We start from the raw sequence: 24,377 nt of genomic DNA on the forward strand, positions 1-24,377 counted from the left end.
ATATTTCACATACTTTTGAAAATCCAGCATTTAGTTGATCCTAATAAGTGCTCATTGTCACAGTTGTAAACACAGGGGCTTTCTTCTGTCGTAACGAGGTTGTTTCCAGGCGGAACGTTAAAGCACGCGAGACACACGTCTCGCAGAAATCCTGTAGAAATCAACCAATCCGGTGACGACTTCGACACTCCTGAAGTGTTTCCACTTTTGTGTCCCATATGCATCAGACTTTTAGCCAACAGTCAGTGGGCGTGACGTCTGAGGCTGAGACTAGACACTTGTTAGCAACCACGTTTTTCAAGAGTAAATGAATAACAGATTGATTTTTTTTTTTTTATAGTTTATATCTATATTATGTATTTTATGCTGTAGAATAAAATGTGCAAGTCTTAAGCTTGCTTGAACCACAGACCATATTTTAGTAAGTTAACCAAAAACCTATTTAAAAAAAAAAAAAAAAAAAAAATATATATATATATATATATATATATATATATATATATATATATATATATATATATATATACATACACATATACATATAAAAATTTTGGGAGGATGCAACTGAAAGTGCTAAAAAAGGTGCACATCTAAATGCCAAACTTGGGAATTTGCATATTAGCATTTTGCATTTGCATATTTCTCACAGTACTGCCATCTAGTGGCTGGAGGAATAAATTGCTTTAATCCTCAATCAGCTGAGGCCATCATTTTATAGTCATAATTTCATTAAAACAAGACACTTAACCAATAAAGAGAGAATGTTATGACTCTTGTAGTTAATGTTCCTGTATTTTTCTTGTGTTTTTGTTTTAAAGTAGAGGGTCTGCCTCAGGTCTACTATTTTGGGCCCTGTGGGAAATACAATGCCATGGTTCTAGAGCTGCTCGGCCCTAGTCTTGAGGATCTCTTTGACCTGTGTGACCGAACATTCTCCCTCAAGACCGTCCTGATGATCGCCATTCAGCTGGTGAGTGCACAGATCCTCTGAGAAGCTGCTGTAGTTTAAGAGCAGTGTGGCACCTGGGTATATAGTTGGACTAATGCATTGCAGTGTAAAAATGTAATGTGAGGCCATGTGTTAAATTTCCCCAGATATCCCGCATGGAGTATGTGCATTCTAAAAACCTCATCTATAGAGACGTGAAGCCAGAGAACTTCCTCATCGGTCGACAAGGAAACAAGAAGGAGCACATCATTCACATCATAGACTTTGGCCTTGCGAAAAAGAATACATTGACCCAGGAAACCAAAAAACACATTCCTTACCGGGAGCACAAGAGCCTTACCGGCACAGCTCGATACATGTCTATTAATACACACTTAGGGAAAGGTAAGTGTAAGGACCTCCATAGTCTAATCCTAAAATGGACTTAACATTAAATTTAGCATGTCACTATCCTCACGCTTTATGTGGTTTCTTGATTGGCTGTTTGGGAATCATGAACCAGTTCTCTTAAAGAACATGATATTCATATTTGGTTCCTTAAATGTTACATTGAATCTATAGCACCTCGGGTTGTGATTGTGTCGTCTAAACTGAATGTGATGCCAGAGGAAAAATGGGTGGACCAAGATGATACAATGAAAAGAAATAAACAGACAACCTGGACAGTGCTGTCCTTTTTACTGAATAATTAAAAAATTCAGAAGATGAGTCACTTATTTTTCTGGAATGACTCACACTGAATCAGTCGAATTGGATACTGAATTATCAACTTACATGCTCACTGAATTGCATGTCATGCCATGTCTAACTCAGAATAAAAAAGCAAGAACACTTACTGTTATGTTGTAAATGACTTAAGGTGATGGTACATGGGGAAACATTTTTTGAGCAATGTTTTTTTAGTCATCCACTGAAACGTGCTTGATACATGAGAATAAACCTCATTTGTTAATCAAGCAAGCACAGTTGTTCAACATTTTTGTTGCAAGGACTTTAAGTGGATGGACAAAAATGATTGTTCTGTAGATTAATTGAAGTCTTATGGTTTTGAAATATGACATGGATATTTATTTATTTATTGTTTTGGGTAATTATTTGGTCAAATCATTGAATGATTTTTTTTTTATTGATCATATGATCGATGATCAGTATATTAATAGTTAAGTAAATCAAATCGAAACCAGATTTGTTAAATTCCACATGATTCCCATTGTTACTGTCCTATCGTTACTGTCCAGCCAACTTCATGTTATTGTGTACATGATGTTACTGTTTTATTTACTTTATTGCAGAGCAAAGTCGGAGGGATGACCTTGAGGCCTTGGGTCACATGTTCATGTATTTCCTCCGGGGTAGTCTCCCTTGGCAGGGACTAAAAGTATGTTGAACTAGCATCTTAAAGCCATTGAAACTGTTACTAATTTAGTTCTTGTAAATCAGATGTTGTTGTTGTTTTGTGCTTGCAGGCTGACACACTGAAGGAACGCTACCAGAAGATTGGGGACACAAAGCGAAACACTCCCATTGAGGTTCTCTGTGAGAACTTTCCTGGTGAGACCCCCATCGTGTGCTGCATTTGTATCAGCTAATCTTAAAGTCAACACACTTAATACACATTCCTAGTTTTTGCAGGATTCAGAAGTGCTCATTATTCCAAAGGAAATATAATGTTTCTTTGTAATAGGGTTGCGCAAGACTAGTTGACTAAACTGCTGCTGCTTCAAATTACTATCATATATACATACATACATACATACATACATATACAGGTGCTGGTCATATAATTAGAATATCATCAAAAAGTTGATTTATTTCACTAATTCCATTCAAAAAGTGAAACTTGTATATTATATTCATTCATTACACTGACTGATATATTTCAAATGTTTATTTCTTTTAATTTTGATGATTATAACTGACAACTAAGGATATATATATATATATATATATATATATATATATATATATATATATATATATATATATTGATATATATATATATATATATATATATATATAAAATGTATGTATGTATATGTATACGTGTGTGTGTGTGTATGTATATATCTGGTTTTCTGTTTCCCCCAACAACCCTCTATATTTTTTTTTTAAGTTTTTGTGTTTTTATAATATTTTTATATATATATATATGTGTATATGTATGTATGTATGTATGTATGTATATGTATATTTATTTTTTTATGCAATAAACAAACAGTCAAAAAAAAAAGAGAGAAACTTACTTGACGACAGCAGGTCCTATATCAGTGTCCTAATGAACAGAATACCTTAAACAATGTTTAGTTGCTGATACATGCCAAACATCTGTCAGGTGTGTGGGCTTTATAATAGGCTTATATTTTTGTAGTTATTGGTCCCTGCCTATTGATTCAGTTGATTTTAATAAATACTCCCAGCAGCCACTTTATTAGGTACATCTGTTCTGTCAGACATGGTTGACAGCTGTTATGCACCAACACCCTTTTAGAGCGATTAACTGTAATACTGTATAAAATTTCCATTCAAACTGAAATCATAATTGTTAGCGGTTTCAGAGCAAAACGCAAAACAGTGACATTTCAATCACTGCGTTTCACTTGGCAGAGGTAAAACTGGCACCGCATGTACTTACTTGCCGGCAACCCGCCTAAATAAAAGCTTGCTGATTTTAGGTTTGAAAATGTTGAAAATTCATTAAAAAAAAAAAAAAAAATAATAATAATAATAATAATAATAAAATGTCAATTTTAGCATTGTATTTTTAAGTGTGCTATAAAATAATTGTATTTTTTATTTAATACTCATTTTTTTATTTTAAAATGTAGTATTATCACACTTTATTTATTGTTTTATTTATTTTATTTTAAGAATAAGCTAAGTCCAATAATTCTATTATTATTTTATTCATATTTAATGGGTCACACAATGTGCAGTGTGAGCACCAAACCAAATCTCCAGGTGCTCTCATGACAACCAGAATGAAAAAATAATAATTTGTGCACCCCTCAATATAACCTATTTTTCAACAGCATTCAGTATCAGATTTGACTGTGTTTTTCATAGATTAAGTAGGCTATTATAAAAAGATTGCATAAACAATGTTTTTGACTTTCTGGGGGTTTGTTAGACTACTCAACTAATTATGTTGACTAGTCAACAACAATATAATCAGTTGAGGCACACAACCCTATTTTGTAATCCTTTTTTAAATGCAATAACACATTCAGCTGCCGTGTTGGCAGCAGCATATCACATTGCAGAATTTAAAATGGGTTGTTGAAACGTTTTATGTTGACTTTAAGACAAGACTTCCCTTTGCTCTTATTTATTGATTTTTGTCATTGTAACTTTATCCTCATTTGTGTTTTCAGAGGAGATGGCCACCTATCTACGCTATGTCCGGCGGTTGGATTTCTTTGAGAAGCCAGATTATGAATACTTGCGGACCTTGTTTACGGAGTTGTTTGAACGAAAAGGATATACCTTTGATTACTCGTATGACTGGGTTGGCAGACAGATTGTGAGTCAACATGTCGTCTTTACTGCCGAGAATAAAGTGGCACAGTTTATCCATCTCTGCTAGACAGCCTAATGTTGCTGTCTATATTTGTGCAGACACAGAGCTAGTTCACCTGAGAACTGATATTCTCTGTGTTTTGGTTTGTCTTTCTCAGCCCACACCGGTGGGGTCGGTCCACGTGGACTCAGGGGCATCTGCCATCACACGTGAGAGCCACGCACACAGAGACAGACCTTCCCAGCACCAGCCCTTAAGGAATCAGGTAATCTTCCGCTGCTCATTAAGGAAGCTTAAATTTGGTGAACCTTGTCTTTATTACGGGAAAGGAAAGAGAAAATGTCCCATGTTCATGTTTCTGCCCACACACTCATTTATTAAGGGTAAATAATATTTCCCCTGAACCAAATGGGTGAATCTCACAAAGCAAATCTGGGTCATATTTCACCTCAAGATCACAAGAAAGAAATAGAATTGTTGATGTAGAAGGAAATGAATACTTTTATTCAGCAAGGTAACATTAACTCAGTTAATTCAAAAATTACAGTAAACATTTTTGCATTGTTTTCAAAAGATTGCTATTTCAAATCGTATCAACAGGTTTTAACAAAAATATTAAGCAGCACAACTATTTTTAATTAATAAATCAGCATATTCCAGAAGAATCATGTGACGCTGAAAACTGAAAAATCAGCTTTGCAACCACCTGCATAAATTGCATTTTAAAATATATTAAATTATGATTATTTTTAATTGTAATAATGTTTCACATTACTATTATAATTTAAACAGTTGTGTTATGTATGGGATTTAAATAAAAGTTTTTTCTTTTTTCTTTTTATGGTCATGCAAAATTTAGGACAGTAATGAGAATCACCACTGAGAAAAGTGGAAATTATCGAAAAATTTGTTTATTTATTTATACATGCATGCATGCTTTTTTTTCCTGGTAATGAGAATTTGGGGGCGGGAAAGGTCCTTGTTAGATCACATTACAAAAAATTTAGAAATTAGATTTTAGATTTTTTTTTTAAACGAGTTTTGATTTAATTTTGGAGTGAAATAATGGCCTAGACATGTTTTCTTGACATCTGTTGAAGAATTCTAAACCGAGCTGGTGGAGGTGGAGTTGATTTTAGATGGTTTCTGCAGCACTACATGAAGCTTTAAACAAAATCATTAGACTCGCCCACTCAGCAACTGGCTGCTACAGCATGCACTGCTTTGGCACATCATGGCTCAGAGTGCATGCTGGGAATAGAAGTTCCTGAAACTATATATTTCCAAGTATATATGTCACTGGAGACTATTTTTATATTGATACATTTGCCAATTTGTGCTTTTTCTGGCTTTCTCTTACGTTTGCAAGAGCAAATCTGCTTTGCACGTCTCACAAACTTGCCCTGTATCAAACTTATCTGCTGAAGCGAAAGTTTAATTTTGGCTCATAAAAGATTTTCACAAGTGTTTGAATTTGAGGTGCACTCAAATTAGTGCTTATAGTTCAAGGTTAAAAGAAAAAAATATTTTTCTTACATGAATACCATATATATATATATATATATATATATATACATACATATATATATATATATATATATATATATATAGGTTTTGCAAAGACAGGGTGAGATAATGAAGTGATGACTACCTTAATTTTTGGCTAATCTGTTCTTTAAGACATCTTGACATCATACGTCTTAGGTGTTTCCATTGATTTGAATTCACGTGTATCCTTATGATTCTTGTGAGGGAAAAGGAGTGCAGATATATTTAGAAATCCTTGGCTGAAAGACACAAGGGCCCAGTAAACTGCCTCATCATCAATAAAATTACCAAGTATATTTTAAGACAAAGCTCTTGTTAATGATTTTCAGTTTTGTTAAAGATAATCAATTCAAAAGATTTTCAATAACTTAACAATATGAAAAGGTATGTTTTTTTTTTTTTTGAAGGGATAGTTCACTCAAATTTTGTCATAATTTACTCACCCTGATGAGGTTCCAAACCTGTATGAATTTCTTTCTTTTGTAGAACACAATATGTTTTAAAGAATGTGGGAATTGCTGGTAGCCATTGACTTCCATAGATTTTGTTCTTCATACTTTGGAAGCCAGTGGCTACAACAGAAGAAAGAAACTGAAGAAAAAATACAGGTTTGTAACACCTTGAAGTTGAGTAAATCATGATAGAATTTTCACTTTTGGGTACCTTTGGGAAAAAAAAAAAAAAAAAAACGGCCTCTGCTGTTAAAACTTAAGGCATAGTAACTGATAAATGGATGGCTGACTTTTCCATTTGTTGGCATGACATGGATAGATTCAAATGGTTGATGTCTTTTATTAAGTTGGGTGACCACCTCAGAGATAATCACCATATTTATAATGAAACCATAATATTTAAAAATATATAAATTATAAAAATATCATATTTACTTTTGTAAAGCCATATTCAATTATTATGGGATTAGTTTTAATATTTTAATGTTTAAATTACATTTATTGAACAAAATAAGCAGAAAATAGTACAAACTTTGCTGCAGTGATTTTGAACAAGTATTAAACTTGAGATAAAGTAGATAAAGTATTTGTATCATCAATGAGCACCTTTAGCTGTCTCTTGCCACCTCATAAACTTATATGAGGATTTATTTTCCACAAAATGCATTGCTCTGTTAATGCATATTGTAAAACACTATATGGACAGAATATCGGGACACACCTCTTAATTATTGAAGTCAGGTGTATGAAATCAAAACCTAGCCATGCAGTCTGCATGGAAAAGTGAATTCAAGTATGATATTGTGAGAAGATACCACTTTTTCAATAAGTTAGACTGTTTCGTTCTTTAACTGTCAAGTGTAAGTGCTGTTGTTAAACAGTGGAAGCATTCAGAAACAGCAGCAACTCAGCCACAAAGCAGAAGACCACATGTAAAGGCACAGAGCGGGGTTGCTGAGGTGCATTGTGCATAAAAGTCACTAATGCTCTGCTGATTCTATGGCTGAAGAGTTCAAACCTCCACTGGCATTAATAACAACACCGAAACTGTTGGGGAGCTTCATGGAATGGGTCAAGCAGCCCATGGGTTCTGTGACTGACCAGCTGCTTGCAAACCTCACATCACCAAGTGCTATGCCAAGCATCATGGAGTGGTGTAAACCATGCTGCCACTGGATTCTGGAGCAGTGGAAACATGTTCTGTGGAGTGATTCATCACATTTCTCTGTTTGGCAGTCTGATAGTTTTGCAGATGCCAGGAGAATGTAACCTGCCAGACTGTATTATGGCAACTGGAAAGTTTGGTGGAGATGGGATAGTGGTATGGGGCTTATTTTCAGAGGTTGGGCTGGGACTCTTACTTTTAGTGAAGGGGAATCTTTACGTTTCAGTATACCAAGACATTTTGGACAATCAATGATTTTCTATTTTAGCATGACTGTGCCCCAGTAGTCTTTTGTAGCCAGACCTTCAGATGAAGGTCTGGAATTCATGGCAGCTTTCATTGGCCAACGCATGCCCATGATGCCGTTTGACCGCCATGTCAAACAACCAATCACAGTTCATTTCGGTCATCGTCACGTTTCAAGGCGTGAAAATGTCGCCACTGTGTAAAACTCTCGGACATATTTTAAAGATTCTATGCCCCAAACTTTAAATAGTTCACATACTTTTGAAAATCCAGTGTTTAGTTGATTCTGATAAGTGCTCGTCGTCACAGTTGTAAACACTAGGCTTTCTTCTTTCGTGAGGGGGTTTGGCGCCACAGTATCTTTGTTTCCAGGTGGAACGTTAAAGAACGCGACACACACGTCTCGTGGAAATCCTGTAGAATTCAACCAATCCGATGACGACTTCGACACTCCTGAAGTGTTTCCAGTTTTGTGTCCCATATGTATCAGACGTTCAGCCAACGGTCCGTGGGCATGACATCTGAGGCTGAGACTAGTGCCTCAGTGCATAAAGCAAGGTCCATAAAGACGTGGAAGAACCTGAGTGGCTCACACAGTGCCCTCACCTTAACCCCATCGAACATCTTTGGGATGAAGTGGAACAAAGATTGCAAGCCAGACTTACTTGTCCAACATTAGTGCCTGATCTCACAGAGGTCACGGAGGTCTTGGTATACTGACTCTACTGAATGAATGGGCAAAAATTCCCAAAACAAAAGGCTTTCCAGGAGAGTGGAAGCTATTATTACAAAGGGGTATTATTACAAAACACTATTACATAGTGATGTCTATGTATTTAGAATTCTGTGTCATTAAGGTTCCTGTTGATGTAATGGTCTGGTGTCCTGATACTTTTGTCCATATAGTGTGCATTTTCTCTGACGTCATACACTGTGTGAGTAGTGAAAAACACATTTTTCTGAAGATGTGCCTTAAACCCCATTGTACCTTATGTTTTTGGTCATGTGTCTAGAACCAGTGTTCCAGATATAAAACTCTTCAAAATATGTATCGATTTTTTATTTTTTCAATATTTGTTTCCTAATATCCATCATCATTTAGGACGCTGTAGATTAGGACTCATACCTTCTAAAAAAATATCTCTGCTTAAAATGCTTAAAATGAATAGATCAATAAACATGTCTTAAGTAACTTCAGTCTTGCCACTTAATGCAAAAGTAATTAAGTGATTTATTACATTTTCCCCTATCTTTTCACACTACTAAACTATCCTGTCCACCACAAAACACTTACACATTCACACTAGTGATTCACCAGGGGGTCGTCCTGAAGCTATATACTGCACACTGCAGTTTCAGAAATTGAATTTGGATGTTCTTGTGTTTCTTGTCTGACTCAGAATGTGTTTAGCTTTCTGTTATGTCTGACTCAGAATACTTATAAATAATGTGTTTAGCTTTCTGTTAAACCTGAAGATAGTGTTTTAGCTCTCTTAAAGGGACAGTTCACCAAAATGAAAATTACACCATGATTTACTCACCCTCAAGTCATCCTTGGTGTATATGACTTTATTCTTTCAGATGAATACAGCTGGAGTTATAATAAAAAATGTTCTGGTTCTTGCTAGCTTTATAATGGCAGTGAATGGTGGTTGAAATTTTGAAGCCCAAATAAGTGCACCCATCCATCAAAAAAAGTACTCCACGTGGCTCCCGGAGGGTTAATAAAGGCCTTCTGAAGTGAATTGATGTGTTTGTGTAAGAAAAATAAAAACATTGTACATGTGTACACGAGAGAGTGGTGTTCTCGCGGAATACATAGGATGTAGCGTAAGCTCCGGTGAGAATATGCTAGTCTCTTGAGAAGAGTCTCCTCTTGGCTTAGATCGAAATCGTCTGACATATGTACATATTTTATGATGGATGGATGCACTTTTTTTGGGCTTCAAAAACTTGACCACCATTCACTCCCATTATAAAGCTTGGAAGAGCCAGGATAATTTTTTATTGTAACTGTGGTTATATTCATCTGAAAGAAGAAAGCCATATACACCTAGGATGGCTTCATGGGGTAATTTTCATTTTTGCGTGAACTATACCTTTAATCATTGAAATTATGCTGTCAGATATTCCAGTGGGAACTGAGTGTTGGATGCCTGATTTGCTACATGTATTGTCCAGTCCACTTGGCATTCAACAACTTTCAGAAAGTTTTCTCTTCAGTTTCCTCTGTTTTAATGTCTCCTTGTGTTTATTTTGTGGTGTTTGCTTCTTCGTGTGATTGGACGACTGGTCCACAGTCACTAATGCCGTTTCCTGGCTTTGACTGGCTCTTTTTGTTTCTTGTTGATTTCCATTCCTGCATTGTGCTGCATGCCACCTGGCCTCACTCCGCCCGCTCTCGCTCACTCACCACGCCTCCCCCCTCCTGCGCCTCCTCCTGCACCTCCTCCATCCGCACAGACGGCCATCTCCGACCGCAGAGGAGCTTGGGAGGTGCAGCCCAACCGCCAGACAAACTCCTACCTGACCTCGCACCTGGCAGCGGACAGGCACGGAGGCTCAGTGCAGGTACTGCTTCACCCCTCGCTCGACTCCTCCTCCTGTGTGCGCTCATGTCTACAGCCATCTGCAGCAGCGTGCCCCATCTGCTCTCAGACTTGACTAGAACACTTCCTCTATGGGTTTCCCCTGTTTGGCAATTCTTGTCCTTATTAAAAAATGTAGAAATGCTGTGTTTCATTCAAAGTGTGAAAGTGTTTGAATGTGGGATATTCCAGTCTTAATATTTCTGAATTCCATGTAGCATTCCATTGTCCAAGTTGGAAGAACATTGTCAAGTGGCATTCTATTGGAATTTTCCAAGTAGGAAGTTGGAAATGTGACATTTTCATATTCTATCACTTTTCTTAGTGTGAGGGTGTAAACTTTCTAAATTGAATGAAACGCGGCATATGTCACGCAGAGGCTGAGATTATTTGTAACACCTGTTGTGGTAATTTGGTACAGCTGACATTAGGGCCTAGTATTACCAGCTCTCACACTCTACAGTACACAAAGCACAGTTCAGTGCATGTATTTGACTGAGATGGTGACAAACATGCAGACTCACCACCTTGCGCTGCTTGCTTCACTTTTATCCTGTAGGTTCCTCCAGTAGGCGACTGAGAAATGCTGCTGACAGTCCTAGAGCTGATATAGATGCCTTCTGTATTGAACTGAGGGAAATTCTGTAATGTGTTAAGATATATTAGATAACAAAATAATAAACCAAATGGTATTACATTAAGTGTGACTTAAGAGTGAAAATACTTTTTGGGGCTACTGTACGACAGTGTTATGTAGTGAAGAGTAGTGAAAGTGTTTTTTCTCTCGATTCTGTACATTAGTGGATCTGGGGAGACTCAGACAACTAAAATAATAGAACATTGGCTTTTTAAATAAAAGCATGAATTTCAATATGGCTACATTTTTATTATTATTTCTTGGATTAACTGGTGATAGCAAAGTATTTTTTAAAATAAGTATTTTTCAAAGTATTTTTAAATATTCCAGGTTAAGCTAAATTTGAATAATTTACATACAATGAGAAAACACACAGCAATACAAGAAACAGCCCTATAGATTTAAGATGTGTTCTGTGAAAATCATTTGATATTATTTTCAGTTGTTAAAAAAAGTTAAGGTTGCATTTAACCAGGAATAGTTTGACCTTTCATTAGTAAATATGGTAGTAAATGATTTTCCTCAGTTACTGCCTTCCAGTAGTTACTTGCACAGATAAACATCTTAAAGTTCTCTAAAGAGCTTCTGAAGAGCGACTGACGGAACTCTCTAATTACAATAACATTGTTATTCTGAGGCCAACCAATAATTAGATTTTATTTTAATTCATTTGTCTCTGCCACAGGTGGTGAGCTCCACTAATGGTGAACTGAATGCAGACGACCCGCTGGCGGCCCACTCAAACGCACCAATCACAGCGCAGGCAGAAGTGGAGGTGGTGGATGAGGCCAAGTATGTGCACATGGCTTCTCACAGGTTTCTGTTGTCTGTGCCTTGTGTTTAACTGACACAAGCTGTCCCTTAGCACTCTGGGTCTTTACATGATTTCACCCCTGCCCTCACTGGTCCATTCCCATCTGCTCCCCTGTAGTGCTCTGTGTACCCAAAGTGTTTAATGGAACATTATATTGGATAAAATTATCCATTTCTTATTTGCACTTATTTTTTTTAAGTGCACTTTTCAGTTTTGAATGAAATATGAATGCTGCAATTCAAAAAGTTTGGAATAATTTATTTTTTTTTTTTTATGTTTTTGAAAGGAGTCTATTACACTCACCAGGACTGCATATATTTAATAATAAAATAGTACAGTTTAATAATAAAACAGTAATATTGTGAAGTATTATTAATGTTATCCAATTATTTGTTTTTAATTTTATTTATTTATTTATTTTCTGTTGCAAAGCTACATTTTTCAGCAGCCATTACGCCAGTCTTCAGCTTTGCCATCACTAGAATAAAATACATTTTGATATATATTAAAGTAGAAAACAGTTCTTGTAATATTTAATGTTAATATTTATTATTAATATATTATTAATATAATATTTTTTATGCTGTATTTCTGATCAAATATCCTCAAACAGCCTCGGTGAGAATAAGAGACTTATTTCAGAAACGTAAAAGATCTTTATAATTCCAAACTTTATATTTTTAAAGACAACTGTTACACTCTGTAGTTTCCTATTCTTTAAAGCACCTGATGTGCGTTTGAGTTTGTCATATAAAACGTCCTGTCTGATATCATTTTAAACACTTATTCTTGTAGTTCTTTGATATCTTAAAAAGCCCTCTGTCTTTGATTTATTGAAGCACAGGCTTGAAAGTGGCACAGACAGCAGCTGCTTTATCAGTTACTAGGATTGCACAAACACACAAGGTCACCATGGTTATTACACAGTATTAATGCTCACCAGAGGTCTTTCTTCTAATCTCTCTGATCTCTTTCTTTTTTGCATTTCCTTGTTTCTTGAATATAGCAACCTGTTGATTGCTTTTTATCATTGTTACGTATCCTTATTTAAAGATTCAGTCTGTAATGTTAGAACACTGCCACTTGAGCTTTAGTAGCAGCTTCTTACATAACATTACATTAAAAGGAAAGTTCATACAAAAACAAGAATCGTCATCAGGGCTTCACACTATTAGTGTTTGGCATCTGTTTTATGCCCCATGCTTAGCTCATGACTGTGTCTTCCACCTAGATGCCAAGTCATGGATTGTTTTGTTTTGCATAGATGGAGAGGACCAAATGAGACAGTATGTTTTTTTTGACGCTCTTCAATTTTGTTTATTTAATGCTTTTTTTAATTAGTTACATCCTACAGTAAATGTCTTTTATAAGCAAAGGTACAAACATTCTTATTCCATTTTCTAAGAAAGAACACAAGCATTAAAATAATTTTACTGCGATGGAAAAAATGGCTTTTTCACTTTTCCAGTGAGATGCATTAAGTTGGTTATATAGTTAAAAAAACATCTTTAAACCACAAATATGGTGTTCAAAAACATGTCTCTAAACCCTGTGAGCTTCAGAATTTTAAATGTTATTGGAGTTGAATAACCTAGAATGTAAGAACACTTACATATAATTTCTATATCTCATGTACACATGCTATCATTACTGAGTGACAGTTAAATTATAAATAGTTTTGGTTTATAATTCTGATTGAAGGAGCTGCATTTTAAGCTGTAAAACTGTCAGAACCTGTTGAATGCTGCATTAAGGGCTATTTTAAATTATGAAGTGTTTTGCATCATCATGGTGCTATAAAACATTTTTAATTGTCAAAAGTCTTGTGCTAAAAATCAAAGCAAAATTTTATTTTTATATATATAAATGTAACCTACAACCGAATGAAAAAGGCTGTGCCTACAGTGATTTTTTTTTTAATACCATGGTTGATGGAATGTTAGGTACTTGGCTTAATTTTTTCAACACAGTCATACCAAAATGTTTTACAGTGGCAGAGACCCATTGATCAAGCTGAAGAATGTTTATGTTGTATTATATTCACTAGTATATTCACGGTGGGCTGGTGAGCTGAGGACGACACTACACTTCTCCAAACCCTTTCTGTTCCTTTTCTTCTCTATCCCTTTTTCTCCCATTCTTTTTTTTTTTTCTGTTGGCCATCTGTTTTAGAAGTTTACAAACAAGGATACATAAAATACCTATTATGATATTACTTAATAAAAGGTGACCATGAATTGAGCAGATGTTTTAGATCTACACTATCCGCTGTGTCTGTCTCTCTCTCTTTCTTTCTGTTTGTGTCTTCCTGTTTGTCTTTTGTCGCCGACATTAGGTTTGTCTCATCATCTCACCTCTGTGTAATAATCTCTATGTCTTTTCTCTTTTCACATTCTTCTGTAGCTGCGTGAAAATGCTCAACCTGTGGTGAGTCCCTCTCTCCAGTCCACATCAAACCCAAGGGGAGTGGACCAGCCTAGACTGTGGCCATATAGATCACGCTTACACCCAGATCTGCTAACATAGTTGTAGGCTAATGTAGCTGTTCATGGTCTGTGAGTTTGAAACCGAAAGAGGGAGGTCTGTTTGCTTAAAGTCTTGATTTGAGTGGCTGGAATGCCCTAAAGTTGCTGTTCATGGTTGAATAAAGTTGATTGGAGGTACACTGAGAAGTCTTTAACAGCCCAACTTTAGCTTATTTACAGAAACCAAATGGAATGAGGATGTAGATGTTAAATGAACATACACAGTTCCTTGAACAGAAGTATGCAGACTCTTAACTAAGTTTCAGATTTTATACCACAACATTAGTAACATTATTAGTGTCAATATTATTGTTAGAAGGTCATAATCTCCCAGGCAAAACAAATATTACTAGAGCTTACACTGTTTTTTAATAAACCCCTAACCCTATGTATTCAATTTAGGAACTCATTTCTCACCGTCTGGCCATTTTTAAAGGGTCACCCAATTCACCAAATTCTATCATTAATTACTCACCCTCATGTCGTTTCAAACCTGTAAGACCTCTATTCATCTTCCCATGGAAAAACACAATTTAATGCATTTTTGATGCATCCCGTGAGCTCTCTGACCCTCTCCATGGAAGCTACGAGCCATTTTTCTTATGCACAAAAGAAAGAAAATAACGGCTGTTTTCAACAATTCGAAAGAATCACGCAGATACGTTGTTAACATCGTTTACGCTTCGATCTGAACAAAAAAACAGCGTATCAGCATGATGCAGCTGTCACAGAACTGCATACGCTTTTTACATTCAGTGGATACTCTCCAAAATGGCACCAGGGTGAGGAGACGAATTGTTGAATAAAGTCTTTTTTTTTTTGTTTTCTTTTTTGCACAAAAAGTATTCTCATAGCTTCGTAAAATTACAGTTGAACCACTGATGTCACATATATTATTTTACCGATCTCCCTGCTACGTTTCTGAGCCTTGATCGTGGTAGTAACCTTCCTGTCTATGGAAGGGTCAGAGAGCTCTCGGAATGCATCAAAAATATCTTAATTTGTGTTCCGAAGATGAACGAAGGTCTTTCAGGTTTGAAACAACATGAGGATGAGTAATTCATGACAGAATTTTCATGTTTGGGTGAACTATCCCTTTAATTGTTCATGACGTAGTATAGAGAATGTCATTTCAATGTAGGGATTTAGTAAAAAGGCAGACTTTGTTAAGGATCTGCATGTTTTTGCAGGACACTGTATATTCAGTATGACTTTTCATTAACAACCGCAGTGAACCTAAACGATACAGCCAGTGATTGCCTGTTACTCAACGTCGGATTTACTGGCTGTTTAGCAGCATCCATTAGGAACATGTTTAGTGAAGTCTATCACTTTTCAATGTGTCAGTCTGGAGCTGTTCTCTTCCACTGCATGTGCCTTGTTTTCTCTGACCCATCCTGTCGTGTTGTTGCTGTTTAACATTCTGTTGTTGATGCTTTTTAATGAAATTTAAATGTCTGTAAGTTTCCTTTTCATTAACTTTGACCAGTTATTGTCCTTTTATATGTAGCATTTAGGTTACGAATGTACTAATGCATCATCGACAGCGCAGACAATATGTAGCGTAAACCCACATACCTGCTTTATTTAAGATTTACAAAGGCAGCTACATACTGACGGCGCATGTGTAGCTAGAGGCCAGATGCTTCATTATTAGGTTGGAATAACAAGCTAATTGCCTGCCATCACTAACCTTTCCATGTGTGTTCATCCTCAGGTGCTGCTGTTTCTTCAAGAGGAAGAGGAAGAAGAACACTCAACGGCACAAATGAACCTCCGGCCTCTCCGCACAGTCCATTCCTTTGGTTGTTTTTAGAGCGTTCAAATAAAGAAATTTTACAAGACAACAACAGCGAGCCCTCCAAATGAGTTGGGGACCGATGTATGAAAACAAAGAGGCATGCACACGTTGTCTCTGTGGGGATTGTCTTTGTTTCATTTCGTTTGTTTTCTTCCACATCTTAATTTAGGCAGCGACGGGCCTCATCCTCGGACTGTCTCTAGGATCTCAAAGCACTGGAACAGCACCGCACTTCCTTTGCTGTTTTGCTTCTTTTTTCATTCCTCTCGTCCTCGGCGGTGGACGTGCCGGGGAGGGAAGTCTCTGAATGTGCCCTCTCGTCCTCTTCCTCCGCGACAGGCACAGTTCTAGCCCTTTGTGTGACATAGAGGGAGTAAGAGAGACAAAGTCGCCCATGCTGGAGCTCGAACCGCAGACCTTTTCCTCCCCCGAGCACCTCCCGGCACCACTTCCACTCCACACGAGACGAGACGGTGGCTTTTTTTTATTTTACACTTAACCCTGTTGAAATGTTTGTTTGTGTATTTGTTGGCTGATTGTTGGTTCTCATGCTGCCAGGAAGTGGTCGAAGCCTTAGAATATGACTTGCAGATTTCTTCGTCGTATCTATCGGAGTGATTTAACGTACATGGGCAAAGCGCAAAACAAATAACTGTCGTAATGATGCTAGCTGGCCTTTACACGTGAACTTTGTGAAAGTGTGACATAAGCAGCTGTTTCCAGTGGTAACAATGGGCGTTACTCCGTTCCACTCACTAGTATTTAAGCTGCTTGTTCTAAAGCACTCCTCACACTTCAACCCACCAGCCAGTCTTGCTGCTTTCTCCTCTTACAATATCGTACCGCTTCGCGTACAGCTGGCTGCTTTTCTATTGGCTGAGGTGGCCAGTAAGACTTTCCTTCTGCGCTTTTGTATCTTTCTGTCCATATAGTCACTTATTATTCCCACGACCAGTTCCTAATAGATGTTGTTTTTTTTTTTATGCCTGAAAACTGCTAATTCTTCAGGATGAAAATAACGTTTCATGTGCCAGAGTGGCTTGGAAAACACCTCAACTTGTTCATATTAAGCGAAAGATGCCGCAAATAATGTAATAATGGCCATTCGGCAGGAGTTTCCTTGTTTTAGTAGTTGTCATGAGCTGGAACCTGGGAGGATGCAGACTGACGGTAGTGACTGCCACTGCGAAACATCTCGATTTAATGCCTTAACAGATACCACCTGCAGTAAAACTTTATGAAACTCCTCCCATGCCTTCATACTGACCTGAAACATGTCTCATTCCCTTTAGGAACCTCACTCGACAGGTTCGAATCGACAAAATCGAACACAAATCGGATTATGTGGCAGAAAACGCCGGAAGACCCATTGAAACGTCCTGTTCGTAAACGCTATAATATATATATATATATAGTGGCCATACGCGTGTTCTGAGACGGGCAGCCCTTGACCTCTTGCATGGATGAGTCGGTCCTTTCCTGAGCGCAATCCGTAAGGCAGGAATTACGTAAAATTGGGTTATATGCGAAACGATTACTGTAATTACGTTGTTGTCGTTTTTTTGTTTCTACTTCAGAGAATCGCTAATCTCAAGTCGTGATGTTGCCTTGCTCATGTTTTTGGTTTGACCGTTCACTTATTCACAGCATTAAAATCCATGTTTTTATTTTGTGAACTTTTTAATGTATAGCAAATGTGAATTCCAAATGTAAGATAAATTATATGAACTATTATTTTATTTGATTTTGATCACCGTACAAAAAAAGTTGAGAGAGAAGCCATAGGATCGTGTGACTGCACAAAAGTTGTCTTAGGCCCTCGTTTACTTCAGCCTGTGCGTTGCTGTATGCTACTGACCTCTGAACTCGTCTTTCATAAGTAACAGAGGTAAACGAGGCTGTTTGAAGAATCTATCATGCCCATTGTGTATTTTGGAAATCCCTCCTGAGGGCCTACAGATGGCATGCTTTGAATGTTCCTACAAAAGCAGTGGGATAAATGAGTGTTGGACCAAATCGATATGGCAAAAGGGCACAGATTCTTTATTAGCATGTTTCCACCTCATAACTCATCAATTGAGTAATCCAGCCGTCTGTTTTTCCACTCGTTTATATATGTAAATAATAACTTGGTGAGCTCTCACTGACCCATTTCTTTTTGGATTCACCAATTGTGGAACAATTTCCACTGTGTAGGAAACGTAAATGGCGTTCAAATCTCGGGTTGGCGGTTATAGAGTCAACAAACCGTTTTCGCAAATGCGCAAAAAACTTTCCATGTATTTCTGATGTGACGGTTATTTAATAGATGTTCCTTATGCTTGTCCACTGTGATGCAAGTCACTTTGGGTTTAAATTATTCTGTGAAAAGTACTTGAATAATACTCTTGAAAAAATGTCTCGCACATGCGTCGAGGCTGCATTTAATTTAACGTTCTCTCTCTTAACGATATGTATTACGTGCCTCGCTAGAGTTGGAAGACAATTTAGTATTTCTGGATGTGCACTGCTTGCTATCGCCAGGTGCGTCTGGCTCTAAGGAGGATGATTTTGCAGGATTTAACCCCTTGATTCTTGTTGACACTCTTCCAAAGTCAAAGTGGGAGGCCTTGGCTTGTTACGGAGCCGTCTGGAATTGTGTTTTTTTGGATACAAGAGGAATGTGAAAGCATTTAGCTTTGGAGTAATGGATGAGGAAGCTAGTCCTACATGCAGATGTAAGATGTACTTTGGGATTATGAGTGGATGGTGATTAAGGCGCCTTCTGCTGGATAAAAAATGACTCGTCCACGTTAAAACACTACACTGAAATCACTCTTAATATGCTATTTGAAGTAGTTTGATGAGGGATGGCTAGAACAGACGCTATTCATTATTACTGGAATTTTGGATAAAGCGATCATAATGACTACTGGCTCTCTTGTCAACTGCAAGGTGATGACTATTTCAAACCATTTATCATCTTTAATTTTCCCTTTGTTTAAGATTGTACCCTATGTTTTTGTACCTTTTTTGTAGGTTTTTTGTTTTAATAAAGAGTCCATTTGAGGTTTAAACATACAATAATTCCTCAAAAGTGATTGATTGCCCAAAAATCGAGTCATTCAGGAAGCATTCTGGGTCCTTTGGAGAGGTTTTTGTGTACCAGTCCATTTCCTTTGAATTGCCTTTGCTTTTGTATCACGGTTCGGGGTCACTTTTACTGTGCTGCAGATTTACATACAGAGAGGTAAATAGAGTTATTCTCCTGAAGTTGAAGTTAGTGACATTAATGCAGATTTTATGTGCATGGCTTTTGATCCCGAAAGCAATGGAAAACTATGTGTAAATGGGGCACTGAAGAACAATGTGGGGGCATGAAGTTGTTGATACACTGTTATTCTGTGGCTGCGTAATGCCTTAAACATGCTACTGCAAGTCTGACCCCTCTGTACGCTCGAGTTCAGCAGGTAAATGTCCACTGCCTACTATTTTGCCGCTGTATACTGTATTCCCCTTCCATCGTGTCTGCTACAGTCATAGCTTTTTTCTCTCTGAAAAATGTAATCATTCCTGTTTCAAGGTTTTAGTTAATGTGGGAACTTGTTGAGCATATTTTTCTCTTTTTTTTTTTTTCTTTTTTTTTTTTAATGAACAGTCCGATCTGGTTAACTGCTCATTTTCAATGACCTCGGAATGATTATATTACAGGAGTCTGGTAGGAAAGCACTGCAATATTTGAATTCTCTTTTTCAAATTTTTTTTTTTTTTTTGTAGTGTTTTTCTTTCGGTAAGGATGTTTCTGTACTTCGAACATATTAAAAACTGAATTGTACAGTAAATGCAAGAGTCATTCTCTTGTTCTGTCATACTTACAAAGATACTTTAAATTTCATTGTATTATGAATTTATTGTGTTGAAATATGAATGTTGCTTAAATGTTTTTCAATGATTTTACTTTGTCAAGGGCTTCAACTGTGATGGACCCGTTTTGTTTTCTCCTCTCTCTCTCTCTCTAAATATATTTTGTTTTTAAGTTGCAGAAAGATTAAGGCCTTTATCTTAATCTTATTTAAAATGCCTATTTTCCTGAGGAGTCATATAAAATTCCATACATAACCTTTCAAATTAAATTTTTATTCCCTCCACTCTTAAAGGGAAACTCAAGTTTGCACCCTTTTTTATGTAAATCTAAAAGAAAATGTCTCTTAACCTTTGAGTAAGAGTGTGTCTGTCTTTTTTTAGAGGGTATTTGTGTCCTAAAACCTTTGGTGGCCTGAGAAAATTGTGGATTATGAGTTCAGTCTGTTTATTAATTACATGTATAAAAAAAGTGTTTACACACCACACACACACACACACACATTTATGGGGATGTTCCATAGACTTCTGATTTTATATAGAGCTAATTATAAATACTACAACCTAAACATTTCTGTAAGGGTTAGGGTTTTATGTACTTTAATATAAAATATTTTTGTATCTTTATTTTTTTTTTTTTTTGTTTTTTTTTTTTTACACAAAAGGATGTCCCTCGATGTCACCAAAAAAATGAGTTTTCAGGTTTAGCTGACAAATTTGTCCCCAATTTGTAAACACACATACATTTATTTTATCCCCTCCCCCATAATACGTATATCTCAGACTATTTCATCCTGAATTGGAGGCAAGTTAAACCTAATGCATCCACCTTCACTCACCCTTTAACATTTTAAAGCTACCTAATATTTTGGGGCAAGATGTCTCCAGGGGCTGTCTTACCCCGAGGGTACAACTTAACCTTTACACCTCAGAACAAATATCCAGAGATTTCTTTCCTCAGATCTAAGTGACTTATTCTGCCCTTAAGTCTGCAATGAACAAATATATGCACAAACACATCATTATTAGCAGCTGAATCTTATTCTCATTACTTGGATGTTGTAGATCAAATCCAGCAGCCTTCTAACAAAGGCATGAAAGTTTATTTCTTGTTAGTTAATGAAATTTCTTGGAAGGTATGCTGGTTTATAAAATCTCATAAAATGTTATATTTGGTTGTTTCCAATGAGAGATTAATTAATTGACTATAAATTAATAGTCTGGAGTGGGTTTATGTGGTAAATTGTTTTTCTGCAGCTTTTATTTAGTTAGTTGTGTAATACGTGCAAGATTTAAGTAAAACTGTCCTTTTTATTTCACCCGTTGATTTGAAGCAGGTGATGTTTCTCATTCAGAGACTTTTATGTAACTTCCGGCAGTGCTGTATAAACTTCCGCACCGTTGGTTTTTAAAACCCTTTTCCTCTAGACCGGCTCAATATGGTGTGTATGTTTCCCGATGAACCCGTGTTAATCCGTATCAATCCCGTGGTTTATAACCTCGTCGCCTGCTTAAAAGCACCAAAATGTTTAGTCAATACTCCCGAGATTCTTATACACTAATTATTTTGAGATTTGGCAGCAGCGGTGATGTAGGATGTTGAAAAAAAACCCGCGTCATCTCCCGGTTCTTCAAAAAAACTTGAATTTCCAAAGAAGCGGCTTCAGACGCTACAATCTGCAGTACAATGCTGATCTATATAGAACAGTTGACGCTTTTATCCTCCTATTTTCATGTGTTTATGGAGGGGAAAACAGTTCAAAGCCATAGCTCTTATTCACGTGTCCTAAACTAGAGTACGCGTTACAGTGTTGATGGTTTCTGAAAGTTTTTATATCGCAGATGCCGCGTGAGGTTTGGAAATGCTCTGATCTCTTACTGTGACTGACTCTGGTGTGTGTGTTTTTTCTGACAGGGGCGCGTGAGAACCAAGACCGTGAAGAAGGCCGCTCGGGTGGTCATAGAGAAGTACTACACCCGCCTGGGCAACGACTTCCACATCAACAAGAGGGTGTGCGAGGAGATCGCCATCATCCCCAGCAAACCTCTGCGCAACAAGATCGCGGGGTGAGTCACGTGACGTGGGAACTCTGTATGCTAATCAGGGCTGTGCAATTATATGGTCTTGTTAATTCTTATGCATTTTTTTAATATGCATATGAAATACAAGTGTGTCTGTCTGCAGGTATGTGACGCATCTGATGAAGCGCATTCAGAGGGGTCCTGTCAGAGGCATCTCCATCAAACTGCAGGAGGAGGAGAGAGAGAGACGGGATAACTACGTCCCCGAGGTCAGTGTGCTTCATTTCACACTGCATCAGCAGATTCACACACGACCCAAAGAGCTGCTGCAGTGATCACAAATGATATCTGTGTCTTCTGGATTTGTGTTGAGAACTGTAATTACACAATATCTTGTCTAATTTAGTTTTGTTAGTGTTTTGTCAACCCTCGGCTTTTTGAGGTCTCTTCTTATTCTATGTAGTGGTCACTTCATACCAGTTAGAAATGAACTCTCATTAAGCAGAAATGTTTGACACAATTGTTCAGGGGCATTATTTATATATATTTCTTAATTTATTAGAATGTGAACACCTTATTAGATGTGAATATGGACTTTATTATTATTATTTTTTGCCATATTCTCTTACTTTTTCTGGGGCAATTATTAAATTTTTATTTTTTTTCTCTCTCTCTAAACCTTAATAGCTGAGGATGTGGGCTTAATTTTGTTTTTGTTTGCCAAGTTACTGAATTTAATCAATTTCAGTAAGATAAAGACACTATAGGCTGTTACCAATCAAATCATATCCAACAAAATATTTTATTTTTTTGCACTGTACAAGTGGCACAGATGTCTGAAGCAGTATGTATATGTATTTGAAATGCAGTTGCTTAAGTAATACTATGAGATTAGTTTTAAATATTTTGAATATTGAAATAGATTTTTTTATTAATTTAAATATGAAAGTCATAGAAGCATTGATTCAATGGATTCCTTCAAACAGCTGATTTATTGAGAATCTAAGAAGATGACTGTTTTTGTGCCTCGATCATTGATTTGTTCGAAACGTTTCGTTCAGGAGACACAGTGGTTATGTTGCAGTTTTTAGAACCATTTTTGATGACCGTATCTAAAATAGTTCACTATATTAACTTACTGATTTTATACAACCGGTTAATAAATATCCCATTTGCAGTCATGCTTATATTAAAATGGCACTCTTGGTCAAGTAGTAATGCCTCATCATAGTAAAAAATAAATAAAAGAGGTAAACTCATAAAGGCCATTTTTGACATGTATTGAATGTGGGCTCATTCCGACTGCACTCTGCTGGGCCACATCACTAATGAAAGCTTGATTTCTTAAGGTGTATTTTTGTTGTAAAGTAAGCAATATGCTTGATAGTATCAGCCTCCACATCATTAAAACAATAGTGATGAATATCAAAGATGTGTCTTTACATATCCCTACATGTTATCATTTTTAGGACTGCCAGAATGAGTTCCCTTGGTTGTTCCTTATGAAGAGCCTAAAAAATGGCAATCTCTGCTATTATGTTCTTCTAAACTTATTTATGTACAGTAGTAGTACTATAATTTGCTGCATGATACCATGTCACCAGTATTGTATTAGTATCTTATTTCATGTGCTGGTTCACTCTGTCCTCAGGTCTCTGCTTTGGATCAGGAGATTATTGAGGTTGATCCAGATACAAAGGAAATGCTGAAGACTTTCGTAAGTTGATTTGACTGTAGCTTGTGTAGATGAACTGCAAAACCTTAATCCTGTGTGCTTCCAGTGCTGTAAAGGCTATATTTTACAGCTGTCAGATGCTCTGGAACTACCATGTGATTTATCAAAACATTACAGTGTTCCTATTCAGACTTGAATTAAGGAAATAACATTAACCCGTTCTTTCTTTCATTGCAGGACTTCGGCAACATCTCCAACTTGCAGGTCACCCAGCCAGTTATTGGAATGAACTTTAAAACACCCAGATGAGTCTAGAGGTGTAATTTATCAGAAGTCAATAAAGACTGCAAAAAAACCCATCCTTGTTTGATCCTTTTTTTTTTTTTTTAAATCATCTGGATGATCATTATTCTCCTGACATCACTTCATAACATTGTATTACAATTTGAACAAGTCAGATCTACAAAGTAGTAACACCCAATTAGTTTTTTTTTTTTTTTTTTTTAAACTAGACTGGCTTTCTGAAATCTTAATAGTAACAGCGGTCTAAAAACAGCTATACAACTGATTCTGATTTGAAAATGTGAGACATGCTATA

At 36.7% G+C, this 24,377-nt stretch overlaps 2 protein-coding genes across 6 annotated transcripts; both read left to right on the forward strand.

The window, feature by feature from the left end:
* The first annotated feature begins 815 nt into the window (after positions 1-815).
* LOC109074662 (casein kinase I) lies at positions 816-16,538 on the forward strand. 5 transcript variants are annotated; one of them, XR_006159636.1, is made up of 11 exons: positions 816-970; positions 1,096-1,333; positions 2,242-2,327; positions 2,416-2,500; positions 4,321-4,469; positions 4,624-4,731; positions 10,341-10,448; positions 11,788-11,894; positions 14,320-14,343; positions 16,159-16,323; positions 16,412-16,538. XR_006159636.1 is itself a non-coding variant. In XM_019090683.2 (10 exons), exons 1-10 carry the CDS (start codon positions 872-874, stop codon positions 16,211-16,213), a joined length of 1,059 nt encoding a protein of 352 aa, XP_018946228.2. In that variant the 5' UTR covers positions 816-871; the 3' UTR covers positions 16,214-16,538. The 5 variants fall into 5 exon arrangements, 4 of the variants coding, with proteins under 4 accessions (XP_018946228.2, XP_042611012.1, XP_042611013.1 ...); XM_019090683.2 differs by having other exon boundaries at positions 16,159-16,538; XM_042755078.1 differs by lacking the exon at positions 14,320-14,343 and having other exon boundaries at positions 16,159-16,538.
* A 4,951-nt stretch (positions 16,539-21,489) lies between these two features.
* LOC122144292 (40S ribosomal protein S17-like) lies at positions 21,490-24,138 on the forward strand. Its single transcript, XM_042755086.1, has 5 exons — positions 21,490-21,524; positions 21,998-22,149; positions 22,268-22,373; positions 23,756-23,821; positions 24,017-24,138. Exons 1-5 carry the CDS (start codon positions 21,522-21,524, stop codon positions 24,086-24,088), a joined length of 399 nt encoding a protein of 132 aa, XP_042611020.1. The 5' UTR covers positions 21,490-21,521; the 3' UTR covers positions 24,089-24,138.
* The last annotated feature ends 239 nt before the right edge of the window (positions 24,139-24,377 follow it).

This window comes from Cyprinus carpio, unplaced genomic scaffold, assembly GCF_018340385.1.
Source record: "Cyprinus carpio isolate SPL01 unplaced genomic scaffold, ASM1834038v1 S000006632, whole genome shotgun sequence".
Classification (NCBI taxonomy): Eukaryota; Metazoa; Chordata; class Actinopteri; order Cypriniformes; family Cyprinidae; genus Cyprinus; species Cyprinus carpio.

Coding starts and splice junctions, on each gene's coding strand:
- LOC109074662 (XM_019090683.2), top strand. CDS start 872: ATGGTTCTAGAGCTGCTCGGCCCTAGTCTTGAGGATCTCTTTGACCTG. Junction 971..1,095: donor TGATGATCGCCATTCAGCTG/GTGAGTGCACAG, acceptor AAATTTCCCCAG/ATATCCCGCATGGAGTATGT. Junction 11,895..14,319: donor GAGGTGGTGGATGAGGCCAA/GTATGTGCACAT, acceptor ATTCTTCTGTAG/CTGCGTGAAAATGCTCAACC.
- LOC122144292 (XM_042755086.1), top strand. Junction 22,374..23,755: donor GGGATAACTACGTCCCCGAG/GTCAGTGTGCTT, acceptor CTCTGTCCTCAG/GTCTCTGCTTTGGATCAGGA. Junction 23,822..24,016: donor AGGAAATGCTGAAGACTTTC/GTAAGTTGATTT, acceptor CTTTCATTGCAG/GACTTCGGCAACATCTCCAA.